Source organism: Schizophyllum commune (assembly GCF_000143185.2).
Source record: "Schizophyllum commune H4-8 unplaced genomic scaffold SCHCOscaffold_4, whole genome shotgun sequence".
NCBI lineage: Eukaryota > Fungi > Basidiomycota > Agaricomycetes > Agaricales > Schizophyllaceae > Schizophyllum > Schizophyllum commune.
The window spans coordinates 943,120-961,428 of NW_026089541.1; the positions used below are offsets into that span (position 1 = coordinate 943,120).

The 18,309-nt window shown below is 56.5% G+C and overlaps 10 protein-coding genes across 10 annotated transcripts; 4 read left to right on the forward strand and 6 right to left on the reverse strand.

Annotated features, from left to right (window-relative positions):
* Window positions 1–478: 478 nt before the first annotated feature.
* SCHCODRAFT_02217214 (amidase) lies at window positions 479–3,517 on the forward strand. The gene is made up of 19 exons (XM_050342095.1): window positions 479–531; window positions 596–986; window positions 1,045–1,149; window positions 1,199–1,263; window positions 1,319–1,413; window positions 1,463–1,529; window positions 1,582–1,611; window positions 1,661–1,697; window positions 1,747–1,808; window positions 1,859–1,912; window positions 1,962–2,188; window positions 2,237–2,262; window positions 2,330–2,361; window positions 2,410–2,569; window positions 2,631–2,743; window positions 2,792–2,808; window positions 2,987–3,089; window positions 3,275–3,341; window positions 3,394–3,517. Exons 2-19 carry the CDS (start codon window positions 598–600, stop codon window positions 3,443–3,445), a joined length of 1,701 nt encoding a protein of 566 aa, XP_050200982.1. The 5' UTR covers window positions 479–531; window positions 596–597; the 3' UTR covers window positions 3,446–3,517.
* Window positions 3,518–3,556: 39 nt separating this feature from the next.
* Window positions 3,557–4,280, reverse strand: SCHCODRAFT_02617924 (uncharacterized protein). The gene is made up of 2 exons (XM_050344844.1): window positions 3,894–4,280; window positions 3,557–3,845 (listed from the first exon to the last, which is right to left on the reverse strand). The coding sequence occupies exon 1, from the start codon at window positions 4,216–4,218 to the stop codon at window positions 4,006–4,008; it is 213 nt and encodes a 70-aa protein (XP_050200983.1). The 5' UTR covers window positions 4,219–4,280; the 3' UTR covers window positions 3,557–3,845; window positions 3,894–4,005.
* SCHCODRAFT_02217218 (uncharacterized protein) lies at window positions 3,972–4,836 on the reverse strand. Its single transcript, XM_050342096.1, has one exon. It carries the CDS (start codon window positions 4,823–4,825, stop codon window positions 4,313–4,315), a length of 513 nt encoding a protein of 170 aa, XP_050200984.1. The 5' UTR covers window positions 4,826–4,836; the 3' UTR covers window positions 3,972–4,312.
* Window positions 4,837–4,944: 108 nt separating this feature from the next.
* On the forward strand, window positions 4,945–5,582 carry SCHCODRAFT_02617928 (uncharacterized protein). Its single transcript, XM_050344845.1, has one exon. The coding sequence runs from the start codon at window positions 4,968–4,970 to the stop codon at window positions 5,238–5,240; it is 273 nt and encodes a 90-aa protein (XP_050200985.1). The 5' UTR covers window positions 4,945–4,967; the 3' UTR covers window positions 5,241–5,582.
* Window positions 5,583–6,380: 798 nt separating this feature from the next.
* On the forward strand, window positions 6,381–9,913 carry SCHCODRAFT_02217359 (uncharacterized protein). Its single transcript, XM_050342098.1, has 3 exons — window positions 6,381–6,655; window positions 6,796–8,816; window positions 8,872–9,913. Exons 2-3 carry the CDS (start codon window positions 6,813–6,815, stop codon window positions 9,757–9,759), a joined length of 2,892 nt encoding a protein of 963 aa, XP_050200986.1. The 5' UTR covers window positions 6,381–6,655; window positions 6,796–6,812; the 3' UTR covers window positions 9,760–9,913.
* On the forward strand, window positions 9,787–10,481 carry SCHCODRAFT_02726871 (uncharacterized protein; the record flags this gene model as incomplete). The annotated part of the gene is made up of 1 exon (XM_003032532.2): window positions 9,787–10,481. The coding sequence occupies exon 1, from the start codon at window positions 10,068–10,070 to the stop codon at window positions 10,479–10,481; it is 414 nt and encodes a 137-aa protein (XP_003032578.2). The 5' UTR covers window positions 9,787–10,067.
* Window positions 10,482–10,486: 5 nt separating this feature from the next.
* Window positions 10,487–10,693, reverse strand: SCHCODRAFT_02494482 (uncharacterized protein; the record flags this gene model as incomplete). Its single annotated transcript, XM_003033151.1, has 1 exon — window positions 10,487–10,693. The coding sequence occupies one exon, from the start codon at window positions 10,691–10,693 to the stop codon at window positions 10,487–10,489; it is 207 nt and encodes a 68-aa protein (XP_003033197.1).
* A 572-nt stretch (window positions 10,694–11,265) lies between these two features.
* On the reverse strand, window positions 11,266–12,845 carry SCHCODRAFT_02571687 (uncharacterized protein). Its single transcript, XM_050343845.1, has 4 exons — window positions 12,785–12,845; window positions 11,910–12,732; window positions 11,454–11,844; window positions 11,266–11,399 (listed from the first exon to the last, which is right to left on the reverse strand). Coding segments are annotated over exons 2-4 (1,188 nt in total). The 5' UTR covers window positions 12,706–12,732; window positions 12,785–12,845; the 3' UTR covers window positions 11,266–11,398.
* A 502-nt stretch (window positions 12,846–13,347) lies between these two features.
* On the reverse strand, window positions 13,348–15,284 carry SCHCODRAFT_02217430 (uncharacterized protein). Its single transcript, XM_003033152.3, has 3 exons — window positions 14,962–15,284; window positions 14,659–14,899; window positions 13,348–14,603 (listed from the first exon to the last, which is right to left on the reverse strand). The coding sequence occupies exons 1-3, from the start codon at window positions 15,167–15,169 to the stop codon at window positions 13,526–13,528; spliced, it is 1,527 nt and encodes a 508-aa protein (XP_003033198.1). The 5' UTR covers window positions 15,170–15,284; the 3' UTR covers window positions 13,348–13,525.
* A 394-nt stretch (window positions 15,285–15,678) lies between these two features.
* On the reverse strand, window positions 15,679–18,017 carry SCHCODRAFT_02686365 (uncharacterized protein). Its single transcript, XM_003033153.2, has 3 exons — window positions 17,702–18,017; window positions 16,783–17,641; window positions 15,679–16,664 (listed from the first exon to the last, which is right to left on the reverse strand). Exons 1-3 carry the CDS (start codon window positions 17,878–17,880, stop codon window positions 16,050–16,052), a joined length of 1,653 nt encoding a protein of 550 aa, XP_003033199.1. The 5' UTR covers window positions 17,881–18,017; the 3' UTR covers window positions 15,679–16,049.
* Window positions 18,018–18,309: the final 292 nt, after the last annotated feature.

Below are 18,309 nucleotides of genomic sequence, written 5' to 3' on the forward strand. Positions count from 1 at the left end.
GTACAAACGTTCTTGACGTGCAAATGATTACTCACTTATTGTTACAGTCGCGCAGCGCCGACCAAGGATACGGCGAGGTTGTGCGTCGACTCCGCCATGCTTTGGAGGGCACACATGTGGTTAAGGAAGACCCGCGGCTAAAAGAGTGGCGATCATGGTGTACTGATATTTGACTTTTCTCATGGACGGATTGCAATGGGATTTTGGACCGCTGTCGTGCTTCCTGACTACACCTTTCATCGCTCATACGCGGCCTTTGCCAGCGTCTCTGGCGAGCTGCACTAAGGAGGTAAAGGGGTGTGGATCTTCGTGCCGAGCCAGCGTAGGTCTTGATGTCGCATCTATCGCCATCCGGTAGGAAGATATGAACTTGCCCCTTTCTGCTTTCGGTCATCATCTCGGGTCGCCCCTGCCCAGCATGTGCCCAAGAAGCCGCCAACCTCCGCATTCTCATGACGAGGCCGCCGAACGCGCTTATCAGCCCGCGCTTTCCACTTATCATGAATTCGCCGGAGAGATAAAAGGGTTCGGGTGAGTTCCAAAGGGCTTCCCGACGACCTTCCCACCAGTGTACCGACGTTGACGTGGGCTGCAGATATGATCTTCGCGTGGGGTGTCTGCGCCTTTCTCCTCGCTCTTGCAAGCGCGCGCTCTGCGTTCTACTATGGCAATGAAGTCGACGCACGCGATCTTCTTCCCCGTAACACCTCGTACTGGGCGGACATCGTTGCGGAGAAAATTGCCGCACGAGATGCGTTGATACCAACGGAATACCTGGTCCCGGACGATCTGCTTCCCGACGACAGTGTAGACGATGTGTCCAAGTTTGCCCTCGAGTCGGGGCTGTTCACGGACAGGGAGCTAGAGATTACGGAGAGCACTGCGAGCGATGTGATAGGTAGAGTGGCGACGGGGGAGTGGTCTGCGACCGAGGTACTGGAGGCAGTCATCAAGCGGACGGTCGTGGCGCAGCAGCTTTTCAGGCCGTGAGTGGATCCTGATCTGTTTGTAATAGCGAGAGGGTGGTGTCTAATGGGCTCACAGGGTCTCGGAGGTGCTCTTTGAGCGTGGTCGGGAGCAAGCAAAGAAGCTCGACGCGTACTTTGCGGAGACTGGCAAGACGGTCGGACCCCTGCACGGGTTGCCGATGTAAGTCGAGGTTTCAAAATGGTGATATATTGCTGATACCAAATCACAGCTCCCTTAAAGACCAGTTCCGGTTCAAGGGCTTTGATGCGACAATCGGCTACGTGAGCTGGGCCAGTAAGTGGCACAAGGCTTCGCCTGGACGATCATTCCAACTGACCTTACCCTGTAGACCGGCCCGCTGAAGAAGACTCACTAACGGTGACAGCTTTGGAAGAGCTTGGGGCCGTACTGTTTGTCAAGACGAATATTCCGACTTCGCTCATGGTACATTCGCCGTAGCTTTATGGCCTGCTGACGCTAATTCCAATTCTAGGCCGGCGAGTCCATCAACAACATCTTTGGTGAGACGAAGAACCCATTCAACCGCCGACTCACACCTGGTAGGTGGTAAAGTTCGGTCACGACGGCCAATCTAACCAGGTCGTTGTACAGGTGGTTCGTCAGGCGGAGAGAGCTCTTTGGGTAGGCCGCAGCTCATCGGTTCTCCTCTGATGCGACTGACCTTGTACAGTCGGCTTCCATGGCTCCTTCATCGGATTTGGGACTGAGTGAGTATCGACGATCAGTGAACTAGTCGGACTGCTGATGACCACCTAGTATTGCGGGATCCATCCGCATTCCTTGCACGAACACAGGCCTCTGGTGTGTTCGCCCGAGTGGTGCGTCCGCCGTCAGACGATACGCGTAAAGACTAATCACACCATACCAGTCGGTCGTTGCAGCTATGCGAATATGGCTAACAGCCTTCGTGGCGAGCAAGCAAGTGAGTCGCTACGATCCATCTGTCATCCACCTCCCTGAAACCGTGTCAGTCACCTCCACTTGCGGGCCCATGGGCCGCTCCCCCGCTGACCTCAAGCTCGTCTTCTCTTCCCTCGTCAACGCCGGCCTCTGGAACTCGGACCCGTCCACCCTGCCCATCCCCTGGCGCGAATCCCACGAAAAGCTCCCGGAGAAGCTGGTGTTCGGCTGGGCGAACGGTGATGGTCATGTGCAGCCCTGGCCGCCGGTGCAGAGGGCGATGCATGAGGTGAAGGAGGCCTTGGAGGCGGCAGGCCATGAGGTGGTCGAGTGGGTACCGCCGGAGTGGTACGAGTACAATACGCAGATGGGGTGAGTGGCGGGAAGTTTCCTCCGGCTTCGACATGCAGAGAGGATCGTGTACTCATCAACCCCCAAGGAAACTCTTCCACGTTGATGGTCACCTCGACAGTAAGTGGCCGTGGTATCTTGTGGCGGGCAAAGCTGACAAACGATCAGTCCAAACGGACTTCAACGCGTCCGGCGAGCCCTTCCTACCAATCATCTCATCTTACTTGGCCTATGTGCCACCGGAGGAGCGCCCAAGCGTGTACGAATCGTGGCAACTGGTGCAGGTGCTGCAGAACTATACGCAGCTCTTCAGAGATGCGTGGAATGGGTGCGTCAAGGGTGCTCACAAGGGAAATAGAAATGGATGCCGACCGAATTTCCCCTCTCAGCTCCGCCAACCATACTTCGACCGGCCGCCCCATCGATGCGCTCATTATGCCCGCGACCTCGAACCCAGCCAAGGAGCGGGGCGTAGCCTACCCTTATGGGTATGGGAACCTGAGTGCGTATATTCGCCATGCATTTGTAGCGTCAGCTAACCTGGTGATAGGCCCCATGCTAGATCTGGTGAGCCTGCTCTGCTGGACCTCTCGCGCTCGCGGGATAGCTGCTTTCCTGTTACGAGAGCGCCGCAGGGCGTACCCCGGATCTCGAGCGCCTGACATGCCCTCTCGGGCGCCTGGCGCGTCTGACCCCGTCCGACAGGCCATACCGCGTCTAACTGCTGACCATCTTCCCTGCCTAGACCACCGGCGTCTTCCCCGTCACGCGCGTCAACTCGAGCGTCGATGTTGTGAACGCGAGCTTTGTGCCACTCAACGATGCAGATGCGACGAATCAGGCGTTATGTGAGTGATCCTGCGTCCTATTTTCGTTCGTCTTTGTTCTGGCACTGTCGGGTCGCGAGTCGTGCACCTGCCGCACAGCACCGACGTCCAGGGATCGTCGTACTGCCGATCTCATGGATCGACACGCCACAGCCATCCACTTGACCGCGCCGATATAGCATATCGTGCTAACCTTCTTCCTGCAGATGACGATCCCAAGACTTGGGAGAACGCGCCCGTTGGGCTGCAGCTCATTGGAAGACGGCTGGAAGAGTGAGCGTCTTCGCTTCGAATTGTATGAGATGCGAGCCAACGATGTTTACAGGGAGAAGATTGTCGCGATGTTGAAGGTTGTGGAGAGCGCGCTGAAGGGCTGAAGGCTTGGTCGAGCCAAGAAGCATCAGCTCAGTGGGACAGGCGGAGAATTGTGGCGAAGAAGGCGCAACGAACTCTTCCAGGCGCAGGCAGCTGGCGAGCGCACAGCTGTGAAGGTGCAGAAGAAGGAAGCGGTTCATGTTAACTAGAAGTACAGGCTAGGCTTAGTTACGAGGTATAGAAGTGCGTTTGTGAGAAGGTAGTGTGCGATTCGGTGAGAAGGTAGCGTGCGGTCTGGTAGGAAATTGGTTATGTAGACCAGTCATGATCATGAGTGCATCGTAGTACATGGGGGCTTGACAGACCCGATGCTCTAGGCTTTCATAAGAGGCCCGAAGGTATGGCGTGGTATAGAATAGAAGATTGAAGGGAACCCGAGACGCAGGCGAGAGCCAAGCAGATCTGTGCATCAGTGAGCGCCCTGCGGTACATAGAAGGCGATCCACTCACGAGTCATTGACTTCGAAGAATCACGCGCCTTCCACCGAGACGGAGGTCTCCTGTCTGGGCAAGGACGGAGACGTCTCGCAGGGCATCCCGCCCGCGCCGACGAACACCCCGTTCACTTCCCAGACGCCTGCCTCGACGTCGGCGGCTTCGGTGGTGTGCGCGGCGGCTGACCCGAGCTGGCGTACGACGACGTGAAGGGGTATGCGCTAGGTAGGGACGCGCTGTCGCTGGTGTCGGATCGCGGACGCGGAGATGCGTAGCGCGTGAAGGGGTGCACGGCGAAGGGGTCGAACTTGTCTGAGAGGGGCGAGCGTGGGCTGGACATTGTGGCGAGGGTGGTGGGCGAGCTCTGCAAGCCGAGTGGTGGAGTCGAAGTGCGCGCCGATTAAGGTGGAAGCAACGGTACCAGGCAATGAAGCTCAGGCCTCCCGCCGGCGCCTCTTATATATGCCCCGTGATAATGCACTTACCTGCTCCGCAGTGCTCATTTGGGACCGGAGGCTGTATATCACGGCACCTGTGTGCGCCTTGCGGGGAAGTGCTCGGTTAAGACGCTCAGCTGACGCACGGGCGGAGGACGGTGAATGGGTGTCATGGGGCAGGCAAGATATATTGCGCGTTGAGTATGCTTGTAAATCACAGCGAAGATGTACGAGAGCCCTAGCGAGGTTGTAGGTGACTCGTGGCGAGGGCAGCCGGCATGAATTACGGGTCGTATAAACGAGGTACGGCGGGCGATGGGCGATGAGGTACGCGATGAGGGCATCCGGTCGGAAGGGCATGGGGTACACGGCTGCGTGGTCGATTGCTAAATTCCAGATAGAAAGCGATATTTGTTTAACAGACTCAGACGTTGGCCGTATTTTGGCTGATGAACATCTGGATTTGAGGTGTTCCGTTCCACTGCTGGAAATCAGGTATTCGCACCGCATGCTGCACCGGTCCGACCAGTGATTCGGTCCAAATTTGGTTTTGGACGACGCCACGAATTTGGATTCACAACACGGACAAGCAGGCTGGCTGACACACCGCAAGCAATGCGAGAAAAGACAAGTCCACTTGTCCTTGACAACCATGAACCGTCTGCCCTCGCGCAGTTCCCGCGTTCTCCCCTCCCCTCCCCCGCGAAACTCATGCCCCGTGTCTCCCCTCCGCCTCCGCGACGACTGCCTGCCTTCGCTTGAGGGGCTCAGCAAGACCGATATCGGTTTCCGCTTGAGCGCCTTGCGACGCCATGTGCGCCCTCTGTCCCGTCCCCTCCTTGCGACCTGCGCGGCTTGCCGCTTGCAGGCTTTGAACGTGTCAGTGACCCCCTCGACGGCCCGACGTGCAACTTGTCATCAATAGCGTACATCGCAGCGCCTCGACGTGAGTTCGTTGTCTGCCCATCGCGTCGTGAAGCCTGTTGATCATGACCGCCAGACACCCCCTGGCAGTGAAACTACTCTTTTCAGGTGTGTTGACACTATTCTCTTTGTATATCAGCTGCTGAGAGCTTCGCAGGTGTTCACCATGTATGTAGAGCAAATCCGTCGACTGCAGAGCCCTCACAATTGGAATGGTGCGGCGGTCTCGGGCGCCTACGGAGGTAGGGAGCATTACGATAGGCTTAAGCGGGTTCCGTAACATCCGACTTTGTGTACTCTATGTAGATCGAGAATAAGATAATAGTATCAATATGCTTTCTCTCTTTTATTCTGTGTAACGCAAAACGAGGCAACGGGAGCGGCGACGCGCAGAGCGACGCGCGGCCCCAGCGGGCACGTGGCCTGTGATAGCCAGATTCTACCTGTTTGCCGCGATACCTAGGATTCGACTTGCCCGGATTACCTAGGAAACTGCTCCCAGCAGGTAAATTGCGGCTGTTCCTCCGTTCACCTGATTTCCAGGTGTGGACGACGCGGCCGTGTAGGAGTCAGGGACAACGGAGGCTAGAGTGCATATCCGCGTTGAGCAGCGGAAAATCGTCGCGGGCGGGGGGCATGTCTCGTGCAACTGGGTCCGAGGCACGGGAGCAAGTTGATGTGGCGTTCGCACGTGCCCAAAGTGATCGGACATCCGAATTCCCAGGTTTTCCACTGAACTCCAGCGATTTGGGATTCGCAGAGTTCCGTGGCAATCCTGGGTATTCTCCTGCGCTTTCCCTTGCTTTTACACAACAATCGTCAGGTCTATAAAAGGTTGAGACTCGCATACCAATCGTAACCTGTGAGATTAGGGCCTTTTAGCCAATGGGAAGGGTGGATTGAGCACGCGAGTGCGCCTGATTGAAGCCATTGTTGCGCCAGTGATTCTCATTTGAGCAAACCGCGCGCCTGATCCGTCGTCGGTGGAACGATCATGGCGGCCGTAGTGGAAGGATTGGTACGCCACCACCGCCTGCGTGGCTAGCTTATCGATATGGAAGGAGAAGGGGGGATGAGGCAATGGAGATCAAGGGCATGAGCGTACCCTGGACTGGGGAGAAGGCAGTCGTATATCCGCCAGACAATGTAGGCCCGGGTCTGGGTGACCAGCGGTGGTGTGGAATGAGTTACAGTAAGAGAGGCCGCGTGCTGGGCGCGGTTCCACGTGGCCGGATTATCGGGATTCGGGAGGGGAAAGTCTGCGCCATCAAATTTAGTGATCTCGCCTGCTCTTCCCCAACCACCAGCTCCTAACCGAGTTCCCCTCCTTCTGTGGCCATCTCGCCGCAGAACACGCGCCCAACAATCGCACACCCTGGATTCTGCACCTAAATGTACATTTGCCCCAAGCCCACAGTGAGTGTTCAGTCTCGTACTTCCCGCGCGCGAAGATCACTCCTCGACGCGCGTCGGCGCACCTGCCTCTTGGAGCTCAGTACTTCGCCACGCCCCCTTCCATCGATCGCGCGAGCAGGACGCTGATCGACCCCGGATAGAGCCAGAAAACCAGCAGATGTCTCGTATGTCGCCTCCTCGTCCCTATACCGCAAAATCCGTCGCCGTAAGCAGCTACAACCCCTCGGCGAACGACGACGAGGACATCGACCTCGACCTCTGTCCAGTGTGCGACGGCGAGTGCACCTGCAACAACAACAAGCCGCCCCCCGCGCGCGTCTTCCTCGCCCCAGCCCACGAGAATCGCACCAATGTCCATGCACCCACCCCGGAGCCCACTCCCTCCACGTCCGCCCCTCCCACCCCCAAGCTTCCCTCCCTCAAAATCAAGCTCACCGTGCCCCCGAGTCTTCTCGACAAGCGGCGCGCGACGCCCTCGAGCAAACACGGCAAGCATCACCAATATCACCAGGCGGTCAGCAACGTCGGCGCCTCCACCTCCTCCCAGCCACCCCCGATCGTCGACCTAGCGAACATGCCGAAGCGCCGCGGCCGCCCCACCAAGGCCGTCGTCGCCGCGCGCCTCGCTGCCGCCGCGCAGGCCGGCTTTACTCCCTCGCAGGCCGCGGCCCGCTTGCGCCAGCCCGCGCCCAAGAAAATCTTCCAAGCCGGCAAAACGTACCAGTCGACCCTCCCGCGCCCCAAGTTTCCGCCCAGAGGCACGACCGACAAGAAGGGGAAGAAGAAGCAGGTGTTCGTACCCAAGAAGCGAAGGCGGGTCGTGTCGTCCGGCGAGTCGTCATCCAGCTCAGACTCGTCGGACGATGAATTGCACGGTGCGGCGGCTTCGGATGCGTTCCCCACATTTGTGTCCGCGTCGGCGATCTCGTCATCAGGAGGCTCGTCATCGGACAGCAGCAGTGATGGCGACGATAGCTCGTCCCCCTTGTCCGAATTTGACTCGGACGACTCGATCGCGGAAGAGGAGGAGAGCTTCATCGTGTCGGAGGAGGCGAGAACGAGGGAGAAGGCGCGAGTCAAGAGGGAGCTCCTTGGTGATGAAGGAAAACGACGCGATCAACGCAACGGATGGGTCATCCGTTCGCGGATAAGGAGCGAAGGACCGAGCGACGAGGAAATGGCCGTGGACACCGACGCAACGGAGGACGATGAAGAGCAGGGAATGGAAGCCGATGAAGAAGAGGAAGAAGAGGATGATGACGACGACGAAGACGGGTCCTCTCGTGTCGGCGAGGGATACGTAGGCCTCGCTACTGGCTGGTCGGACGATGAGGAGGAGTCAAGCTTCGACGCTGACCTCTTCTTCGCAAGCCTAGAAGCATCCGACGATGACAAAGACACCCCTGACGCCAACGACTCCGATGCCACCATGTCCGTGGATGAGGATGAAGACGCGGCTGCGCGTGACAATATGCCCTTCGAACTCGCCGAGGGCTGGAATGGCGAGCTTCTATTCACTAACGGCGCGCTACCCAGCGCAGAGCACTTGTACCAGCTCGAGTTCGAGACGACCGACGCGTCTGCTGCGCCCACCAGCCCCAGTCCCAGTCAGAGCGAGGACATGGACACTACGGAAGGCGAAGAGGATGGGTACGAGCAGGATGTGGACGCTTACGAAGGCGAGGGCGAGGGCGATACGACCGACGAAGAACTCGTGGGCGAGGACGATCTCCCGAACGAGCGCGCGATGCAGATCTTCAGCTTCCCGCCCAGTGTCTCTGCCATCAATCCGCTCTCGACCATGAGCCCCGTTGTTTCTCGCACCCGTCCGCGGCTTGGCGCCGGCGTCGGGGGCGTCGACTCCCTCAGGCCGGCTGACATCCTCGCGGGCCGCGCGCTGTTTGGTGCCGAGTTCCCTGGAGACGAGTCGGACGAGTTTGATGAGCCCGATGTGCGGAGCCCCTCGCATGGCAGGAGCACGTCGAGTGGGCAAGAGGGTCCACGGGAGGGCGCGTTCGAGATGGTGGTGGGCACGAAACATGTAGTGATCGACGACGCAAAGAACAATATTCCGTCGCCGCATCCGAGGATTGGAAGGGGCAGGGGCAGGGGCAGAGGTATCTCTGTTTCGAGCCTGTCAGGATTGGGTCCAGCGGAGGGGGTGCGTCTTTCTTCTTTCCAGAGCCTATCAATGTCGATGCTAAACACGCTATTAGATGGAGGCATTCCTTCGCCAACTTCCTTCCCTCCGTCCTTCGTCGGTCCCAGCCCCCGCACGCCTCGAGCATGTCTTCTCGGGCTCCGAGAGCGAAGTGCTCTCACCCGAACCTTTCCGTGCACCTATGCAGCTCGACAGCGCCTTTCAAGATCCTGCCAACTTCCAGGAACCCATCGAACTCGACGACGTTCTCGACAGCTCATTCATGGACGCTGAGAGCCCTTGGGAAGACGCGAGTGGCACTGACGATGCACACCCCGGTGATGGGCGACACCTCAAGAGCCTGCGGCGGTGGGACCTCATTTCGGTGGGCGCGTTCAGACAGAGTCATGGCGCGGTTGTCGCCGGTCGCAGCGATGCGCCTGGATGGACGTCGGATACGGGCGATTTGTCGGGCATGATCCGCGCTAGCCCGATGCGGCATCATCTGCTGTGGGAAGATACGAGGCGGCGCGCGCCTCGCTTGAACCAGTCTAGGCGGCACGAAAGCCCTGACCGCAATGGTGACCGCACGCCAACGCAGGGTATGGACACGACAGTCGACGGAGGGCAACAGTCCGCTTCTGGCCTACCATCAGGCATCGTCCAATCCCCCACCCCCAACACCAATTCATCACCGTCCCTCGACATCATCCATCACCTCGATGCCAACCACTTGAAGACCCGCAAGCAGCTCCGTCAAGAGCGGAAGATGAAAGGCAAGGCCTTGGCCGCGCAGAACCAGCAGCAACAGCAATACTCGCGAGGCCATAGGCATCATCTGGGTCACCAGGTTCAGAAGCATCAGCGGCAGCACCATCCGAACAACAAGTCGCGGCCGATGAATGGGGTGCAGAGGGGGATGGGAAAGGGGTTTGGGTCGAGCTCGCCGGTGCCGTCGATCTAGGTTCGCTCGTTGTCGAGACGGATTCTGTGTCGCGCTGAGGAGGGAAGTGGGGGAAGTGCTTTGTGTATAATTTCGTTGGCGTTTACGGACGTCATTTTGACTTTCTTTATTCTGGCCTATTTACTGTAATGCACCCGCTGGCGGCGGGCGCTGCTGTGTACTTACCGACCATCTTTCGCTGCATTGCTTGCTTGTACCGCGCGTCACCCACTCATCCCCCTCTCCGCCTCACGTACTTATTCTTTGACTCGTTCTCTCTCGCTTCTTTGGTCTCGCTCAATCGTCTCACTACACGCTCGTCCCTTTGAATGTTCTTTACCCACTTGACTCCTCCCCGTCTTCCTTGTCCATCCCACCATCCTCATGCATGCACATCTCATCTCTTGCATCCCATGTTCATCTGCAGCATCTTCATTGTTTGCATCTCCATGTCTCGTCCATACGTATGCATGCACCCTTTTGTTGTATCACCTCCGTTCGACTTTGTTATAATGGCGTTCCTTTGCCACTGCTTGCGGCACATGCTAGTAGTAGCTACATGTCGTACCGTACCTGCGAATGGGATGTTGTTTTCTCTCTTGTCTTCGCTCCGATGGTGCGCGTCGGTGGGGCAAAAGGCAGCGGCCATGGATCAGTCGCCAACCAACACAAGCCTCATGCCGACACGTCCAGCCGTACCGTACACCCACAAAGCACACCATCAGCTCACAGTAAATGGGTAAAACAATCATGAAAAGTGGCCGGTATGATGAATATGACATAGGTAAGCGGAACAATAAATATTGAGACCCGTAGGTCTACCACTCCGGAAAAGCGTGTCATCCTTGTGCAGGGGCCATGCTAATCTTCTCTGTATCGTTCCAAATTTTTCGTATGTCACCCCGAAGGGGACGTAGCACGAGTGGCAAGGCGATTTTTTTCGGGCTGAAAACATGCTTAAAAAGATGCTGAAAAAGACGCTCAAAAAGACGTTGTTTTTGCGCCGAAAAAGTGCGTGTTTTCAGGGTCAAAAAGGTGTCGAAAAAGACTGTCTTTTGAAGCATCTTTTTGCCACTGAAAAGGCGCCTCAAAAGTGCGTCTTTTTGCCATCAAAAAGACTCACTTTTTGTGTCCCTTTTTGGCACAAAAAATACAATTGTTCTACAGGTAAAAAGGCGCTCTGGCCAAAAAGACGGTCTTTTGACAGCTGAAAAGGCGCACACCGTCTTTTGGGGCGTAAAAAGATGGTGTTTTCCGCATGAAAAAGTGGGACAAAAAGATTCTCTGTTTGGTGGCAAAAAGACACACTTTTGAGGCGCCTTTTCAGTGGCCAAAAGATGCTTCAAAAGACAGTCTTTTTCGACACCTTTTTGACCCTGAAAACACGCACTTTTTCGGCGCAAAAACAACGTCTTTTTGAGCGCCTTTTTCAGCATCTTTTTAAGCATGTTTTTAGCCCGAAAAAAATCGCCTTGCCACTCGTGTAGGGCATTCGGGCACGCACGAGGTCATTGTCTGAAATTTGGAGTTTAATTTGGACCCGAGGGCGCACCGGCCGCGGCCAGCCAATCTTCCATGCCTATGAGGTCTTGTACGGTTGAAGTTGGAGGTGGAGGTGTGCAGGTATATTACTTTCTACGGTACCTGTCTAATTGGCTATTCTGTTTTCCACATCAGCTTGCAAGTTGACAGCAAGGACTCAAATGAATACTGACCATTCGGCAACGCTAGTGGATGCCCTGAACTGCAGTATCCCCTTCTCCTCTGCCTTCGGTAGCGACTCCTGTATCCGTTCTACCACTCCCCGTGTGTCCGCGACTGCCGAGCTTCCACAAATGACGAACTTGAGCGCCCCCAAACACGACGAGCTGCTGGCATGGTTGTCCAGCGTTGCCCATTCCATCCCCGTAGTAAGGTCCTCATGGCAACATCTTCCGTCGATGCGTAATACTATAACGAGCTTTCGAAGCGCGGGGGCGCGCAGGACGAACAGGAGTAGGTCGAGTATACGCTCCGTCACACCGGGAGAGTGCCAATCAGCAAGGAGGACAGGCTCGACGGTGAACGAGCGGAGAGCGGCAAAGCGACCGAAGTCCAGCTTCGCATCTGTACAACGGTCAGTCGAGGGTCGCATACAAGCGCATCTCAGCGACGGGAAAACAGAGACGTACACTCCGTAGGCGAGAAGTACTTGTATCCGGGATCGACACGCATAGCGGTCAATGTGGGCGCCAGAGCTCCAATGAAATCGCAGAGAAGGCCTGCCAGCCCATCCTCAGTGAAGGGTAGACAGAGATCAAGATGCGTGATTAGCGGGCAGTGAGGTAGCACGAGCATCACGGCGAGTAAAAATCGGTACATCACTCCCCATAACAGGCACCTCAAGAAGCGAAGCTTCGCCAATCCTCTCGTTGAGGCATACACGGCGAAAGGGATGTTTTCGTCGCGTATGAAGACGTCGAGCAGGGTGAGATTCCGCAGCTCTGGAAGCGCCTCGAGAGCATCCAGGAAAGTGCCGAAGGTACCAAACCCGACTCGGTCAAGCGTCAATGTGGTCATGCTGAACAGTTGCGCCAATGGTCCAATGAGAAAGCTGTCGCATTGGAAGCTCGTCATGCACTCAACGCGCAGGGTGACAAGGTTGGGCATGTAGCGCATGCAGTCAAAGGACAGGCCGCCTATCTCAGATATCTGTCTCTGGTTAATCGATATCCAGCGTACGTGTCGAGAGAATGTGCAGAGGGAGGATTGGGTGAGGGCATTGAGTTTGCGAAGAGCGATGAGTCGTCGGATCCTGAGGCGTCGGAAAGCCCAATGTCGACATTGGTTGAGAAAGGCATGGCATACGAGAGAGAGGGTGAAGTAAATTTGCTGGTCAGATACGCAGTCCACGATATAGAGCAGGAGCTCCAAAGGCAGACGGGAGGAAGCAGCTTCGGGCACAGCTGCCATTTGCTTCGTCAGCATCTTTGTCTGGATGGACGTGCTGATAACCTTGTCTTGGTGAGTACTCTGTGATAAACAGCGACCAATGATCTGTACTGACTGCGAAAAGCAGTTTTCAGAGCTGCGAGAAACGTGCTCAGCCCTAACGATGGTGATGGTGTGGTTCAACCTATAGGTTGCACGTTTGGTACACGTCACTATAATCGCCATTGGCCGATTGAAGGGGTTGAACTTGAGCACTTGCGAGCGTGACAAGGTCATAGAATGCCTTCGCATTGACGTCCGGTCAGTGTGCATACCAGGTCGTCCAGTATGACACCAAGCATTCTGCATAATAATACGCCTACTGACAACGATAATAAATCCACTTCAAGGGTATCAATACAATCATCGAAGGGTAACACCAATTCCAATTCCAGCCCCACAGGCCAGCTGCGGCCAACGAGACGCATAGCCCGAACTTCGAAGCTATAGCTACTGTACATATTGACACGTAGTAGAACGAGTGACCTGGAAATCTCGAAAAGCAACTTCCCCAAACCCCTTGACACGGTGCCCGCGCCGACAAGACGTTCGCCCAAATAACGTCGACACGGCGCAGCACGAGCTGGCGTCGAGCCCACAATAAGTTAGAGTAAGCTAATGTACGTATGCAAAACAGTGTCAGCCAGGACTGCGAAAGCAAAAATACGCAAAGGTGTACGTGCGTGTGCGAACGAATGCGCGGAAAGCAAATAGATAGCTATATGACACGCCCAAGTCGATGGTCGCCGCAGAAGAAGCATCGAAGGCAAAGCATGCAAGACATCGCTGCTCGTCAAGATCGTCACCATAGAACGCCTTATGCCTTCGGCGGCGGTACGCGCTTGATCGAGTGCGTGCGCTTGGGCGTTGGCATCGGGTTCACCGCGTCCTGCGGAACGCTCACGTTGGAGACGTGACCCGCCGAAAAGTCACTCGCTCCGCCGGAGGACTCCGCGTACCGCTCGCCGACTGGGCCGCTTCCCGATAGTCGGAAGGACTGGCGCGTGGGGCTTGCAGAGAGGTAGGGCAGGTCGTGCTCAGACGGCGCGGCAGACAGTCGATTGCTGTCGACACCGAGCGCTGCCGGTGGCTGCAACGGCTGCACAGCTGAGGACGGTGCGGCGGCAGACTGAAGCGACTGCATCGAGGGCTGCAGCGACGCGATAGACGACATCTCCGTAATGGTCGACAGTCGATGCACGCCTGACGGAGGCACGTACGCGCTGGGAGCGGGGTTGTACGAGTTCGGCACCTGCGTGGGTTGCTGGGGCTGCTGGATGGGAGCTGGCCAAGCGCCCGCATTCTCCGAGTCCGACTGCAACGTCCTGTTCCGGAAAGCCTCCTGCAATTGCGCCGTCGTGACAGGCGCGGGATTTGCGGGCGCGACTGCGTATGGGTGGGGCGCGGCCGAGGTCGAGGTCGCGTCTGGAATATCGTGGCCCGCCGTCGTCGGCGAGAATTGCGGGTAGTGTGCATACTTCGGACCATCCGAGGGCGAAGGGAAGCCTTGCGAGCCGACGAAGGTGCGCGACGACGCAGGAGAGACCGCGGCGAGGTAGTTCAGCTCAGCGTGGGCACCGTAGTCGGAGTCGGGCGGGTACTTCTCGAATGTGGCGGCGTGGTGAAGGAGGCTTCCTTGCTGTTGCTGCTGCTTTCTTTTGCGGCGGCTCATGCAAAAGAACGTGAGCGCGACAGCGAGCATACCAAGCACGGCGACCGTGACGGAGGCGGCGATCGTCGCGCCATTCTTCTTGTGATCACTGGTAGCTCCGACTTGCGTTGCAGAGGGCTCGGATTCAGAAGAGCTGGTTTCGGTAGCACTCGTCGATTGCGAAGTATGCGCCTGTGTTGATGTGGGATTGGCGGTGGTGGTTTCCTCGTCCTCGACGGTGTAACTGTTCAACGCGCACATTAGCTGCGCGCCTCCTCGGAACCGGTGCTCAAACGTACATGATAGCATCGACAATCGCGAATTGTTGCCCCCCACCCACGCTCACAGTCAAAGTGTGCTCCGCATTCTCCAATCCAGTTCGCGCCCAAACGACCTGACAGTCCTTCGTCTCGGACCCGCCGTCTTGCGTAGGGGAGTCGTGATCGATGAGATCAATGAGAGAAACCTCGCCACCGTCGACAGACACGGCTACATTGACCGTATACGGCCATTTGGGGCTCATGAAGTATACTGCATTGCCTGATAAAGCGCGTCGCGCGAGTCAGAACACGTGCGCCCGTCCAGCAAAGCGCGCCACGCACCAGTGAACGTCAGCTTCGCGGTCGCCGAGTGATCCTCCGTCAGTTGGTGCGTCCCGCCATAGTCGAGCTCCGTCGTCGCGGACGTAGTCCAGTCCCCCAAATACCGAATGTCCGAGCTGGTGTCATCTACGGTCACGTTACGGTCGGCGGCGGCGAGATACGCGGATGCGAGCGCGAACAAGAAGAGGAAGGGTGATAGTACAGACATGGGCACGACCCCCCGCGCGAAGAGAACGATGGTGAGAGAGAAAAGAACGACAAGGGTGGGAGGGACGTCACTGGGTGCGGGGTGGTGGGAAGTTTTAGAAGGAGGACTGGCACAAATCACCGCACCAGGGTATGGTTACGCGCCACGAGGACCGATATAAGGGACCGCTGGCGGCCGCGCCTAATCAAGATCCCATTCAACCGTATCCGGCCGAGGTAATGCCCAGCGAACATGAGGCGCTCTGGGTGCCCTCGTTCAGCTCATGAAAGTATGAAGTCCCAGGTAGAAGGAACTCGCTGGACTCGTATGAAGCCCCTCTGCAACCAATCTGGGAGCGTCGTGTCATCGTTCTTGAAGCAAGTACGCCCGTAAGGAACGGCTACCGTATACACAAGCACGACATGATGGACATTTCGTGATGAATGTCAGGATTCGGCAGTTGCCTAGTGAGCTTGCCGGTCCGAACAAAGCTCGGTAAACAAGAGCAGTGATCCTGACCTGAGTTCAACCAAACTTCGACTATATGTAACTTCATATCCGACAGCAGTCCGGAAGTTGCTCTATACATCCCGACAGGAAGAGGGAGAACACCCAGCAGCTCTATATCGATCCCAGTTGAGGGACCGAGGACTGCGAACTGTGACCTTAATGCCGCTGACCAGCTCGCCCGCCCTGCCGTTGGACTACTTACAGGGAAGCCTACTCGACTTAGACTGTATCGCAGCCTGCTGGCGCGTCGTCTGGCCACGCCTGTCGTCGGTCGCCCTGTCACCCTCGCCCTTAGCATCGTTCTATCGGTGCATTGACAGTGCCGACTAATAGAGTCGCATTCATCAGCGGAAATTGTGCTATCCAAGTGCCAGTTCTCCCTGACTAAATCCTAGTACCACCGTGATGCTGAGTGCTTGAGCTGGTACTCCTCCACCCAGATTCTGTAGATCTCCTCGACCAATGCCGACGATTCATCCACCCACTCCTCCCCTGCCTCTGCCTTTTCCCGTTCGAAGACGGCCATCGGGACTATGTCAAATCTGTTCCCCGCCCAAACGCCCCGCCATCTCTGCCCATCAGGCGTCCAGCCCGGGATCCAGCAATCTCTGCCACTGTGCTGTCCAGGAGGGTTCCTCACCCAAACAGGCTGCCATGTTGCCCGCGCGAACGCCGCATCCGCCAGACACGCTGGCTTTCGCAAGACGGACTGGTAATATCGATTGAAGTCAGCGATGGCGTCCCCGCGCACAAACACCTTGCGCGACAGGTTGCGTAAGACGTAGCCGGTTTTGCCGGTAGGACAAGGCTGGAAAAGTACGTTTTCTAGCAAATCCAGGGAGTCGTCCGTTGGCTCGTCATTCTTCTCCATGCGCTCGCCAAGGGGGCATGTGAAAGTGTCTGCGAGGTTCGGCGAGGCGAGGAGCGTGTCGTAGAGCTTCGTATATGATGGACGATCGCCCAAGAAATAAACCTCTACCAGCACGGTGTTGTGGCTTATCCAAGACTACCATCAAACTAGGAAGACTGTATTGTTCTCGTATTGACATAATCAAGTTCAGACCTGTCCATCTGCATCTCAAGCACATAAATGACGCGTATCAATCCCAAATTCTGCTATAAACATTGTCAAGCACTGCAACAGTGGTATCAATCCAAGGCTTAGGTTCTTCATCTTCATCTTCTTCCTTCAATAGCTTGTCCATTCGGGCGACCGTTATAAGCTCCAACCGATCTCCTGCCCACGCCGCACGCCAGTATCCGTTATGTTCACCATGGAGGAAGCGATTGTCCGGGTCCTCACGTCCCCAGCGGGCCCCCCATACAGTGCATCGCAGTACGACGGTCGCCATATTCCACCTCAAGCAGTCACGGCGGTTGCGTTCGACGATAGCGTCGCCCCGCACATAGAGCTTCCGCGACGTGTTGCAAAGCACGAGATTTTCTTCGTTGGTTCTGCGCAATTTCGCATTGGGGACCAGCTGTCGAATGAGGCGCTTGAGAGTGGCAAGTTCCGCAAGGTCGCCCGCCGTGCTATTGCCGAACCTTTTGCCAAGATCTTTAACGAGCGAGCCGGCAAGATCGTAAGGGAATTTCTCGGACATCTCGGTGAAGCGACGACCGGCCCAATCCCAGAAGTTACACACTCGCAGATTTTTGCATGACACTCCTCGAGCGCAAGGACATTTGTCCCCCTTGTTGTCCTCGTCCACGCCACATGTCGTGCAGAAGTCCTTCCCATCTTTCGATGTGAGTTCAAGATCCCTTGGAAAATCCTTGCGTGTCGCATCGTCTTCGTCGTTGACATAGATGATGCGATGTCCGGACCATCCATGGGCCCATGTGCGAATGAGGCGCTGGATGCGTCGCTCGGCGGCGCACCAGGTGGCGCGACACGTGAAGGCAAGGCAGAAGATATCGAGCCGGTCATCGAGCAGGTCGAGAATCATGTCGACGAGCTCGAGAGGCAACGAGGTTATAGTACTGCACAAGCATGGGACAGCACTTCAGGAATGTGGCACGACCAAGAACATGAACACTCACGTTGTCTTGGCGCTCTCCACTGCGCCTCGGAGGAGCATTGGCATCTTGAACCAAAGAGGTTCTGCTTCGTAAGATATAGCGTAGAGAAAATACTGCCATTTGTGTTTCCAAGTCATGGAGTCGTATACATCAAGGTACACTTTCGCATCGAGGTTGATGAGACGATACCAGCGACCCATTGTTGGCGCGAGACTGGAGGCACAAGTCGATCGGGACGCAGATGTTGAGAGTTATATGGGCGCAGACTGTCGATGCAGGAGCTATCACGGATTGTGTAGAGTGGCAAAGGGCAAAGTCGATGAACCGAGCGAGAACGTGGAGGTTGAGAACAAGGTGGTTGAACGCTTGGTCCAATCTGTGACCCGGTCCTGACCTTTGTGTCAACTAATCGGCATTTGCCGAACCGATCAGCCACATCACCGCACTTTTGGCCATCGTTGTATTCGCAATATCTCATCCAAGAAGGGTTGTAAATGAGTTATAAGGCTTCGAACGTCAACCAAGCGCCCTGCATGATGAACCGTCACGCTGTCTACAAGCCTACTTCTAGCAATATCAGGCGCAAATAGGACACGCCAGGGGACTGGCTTCTGTACCCATTGGCGTCG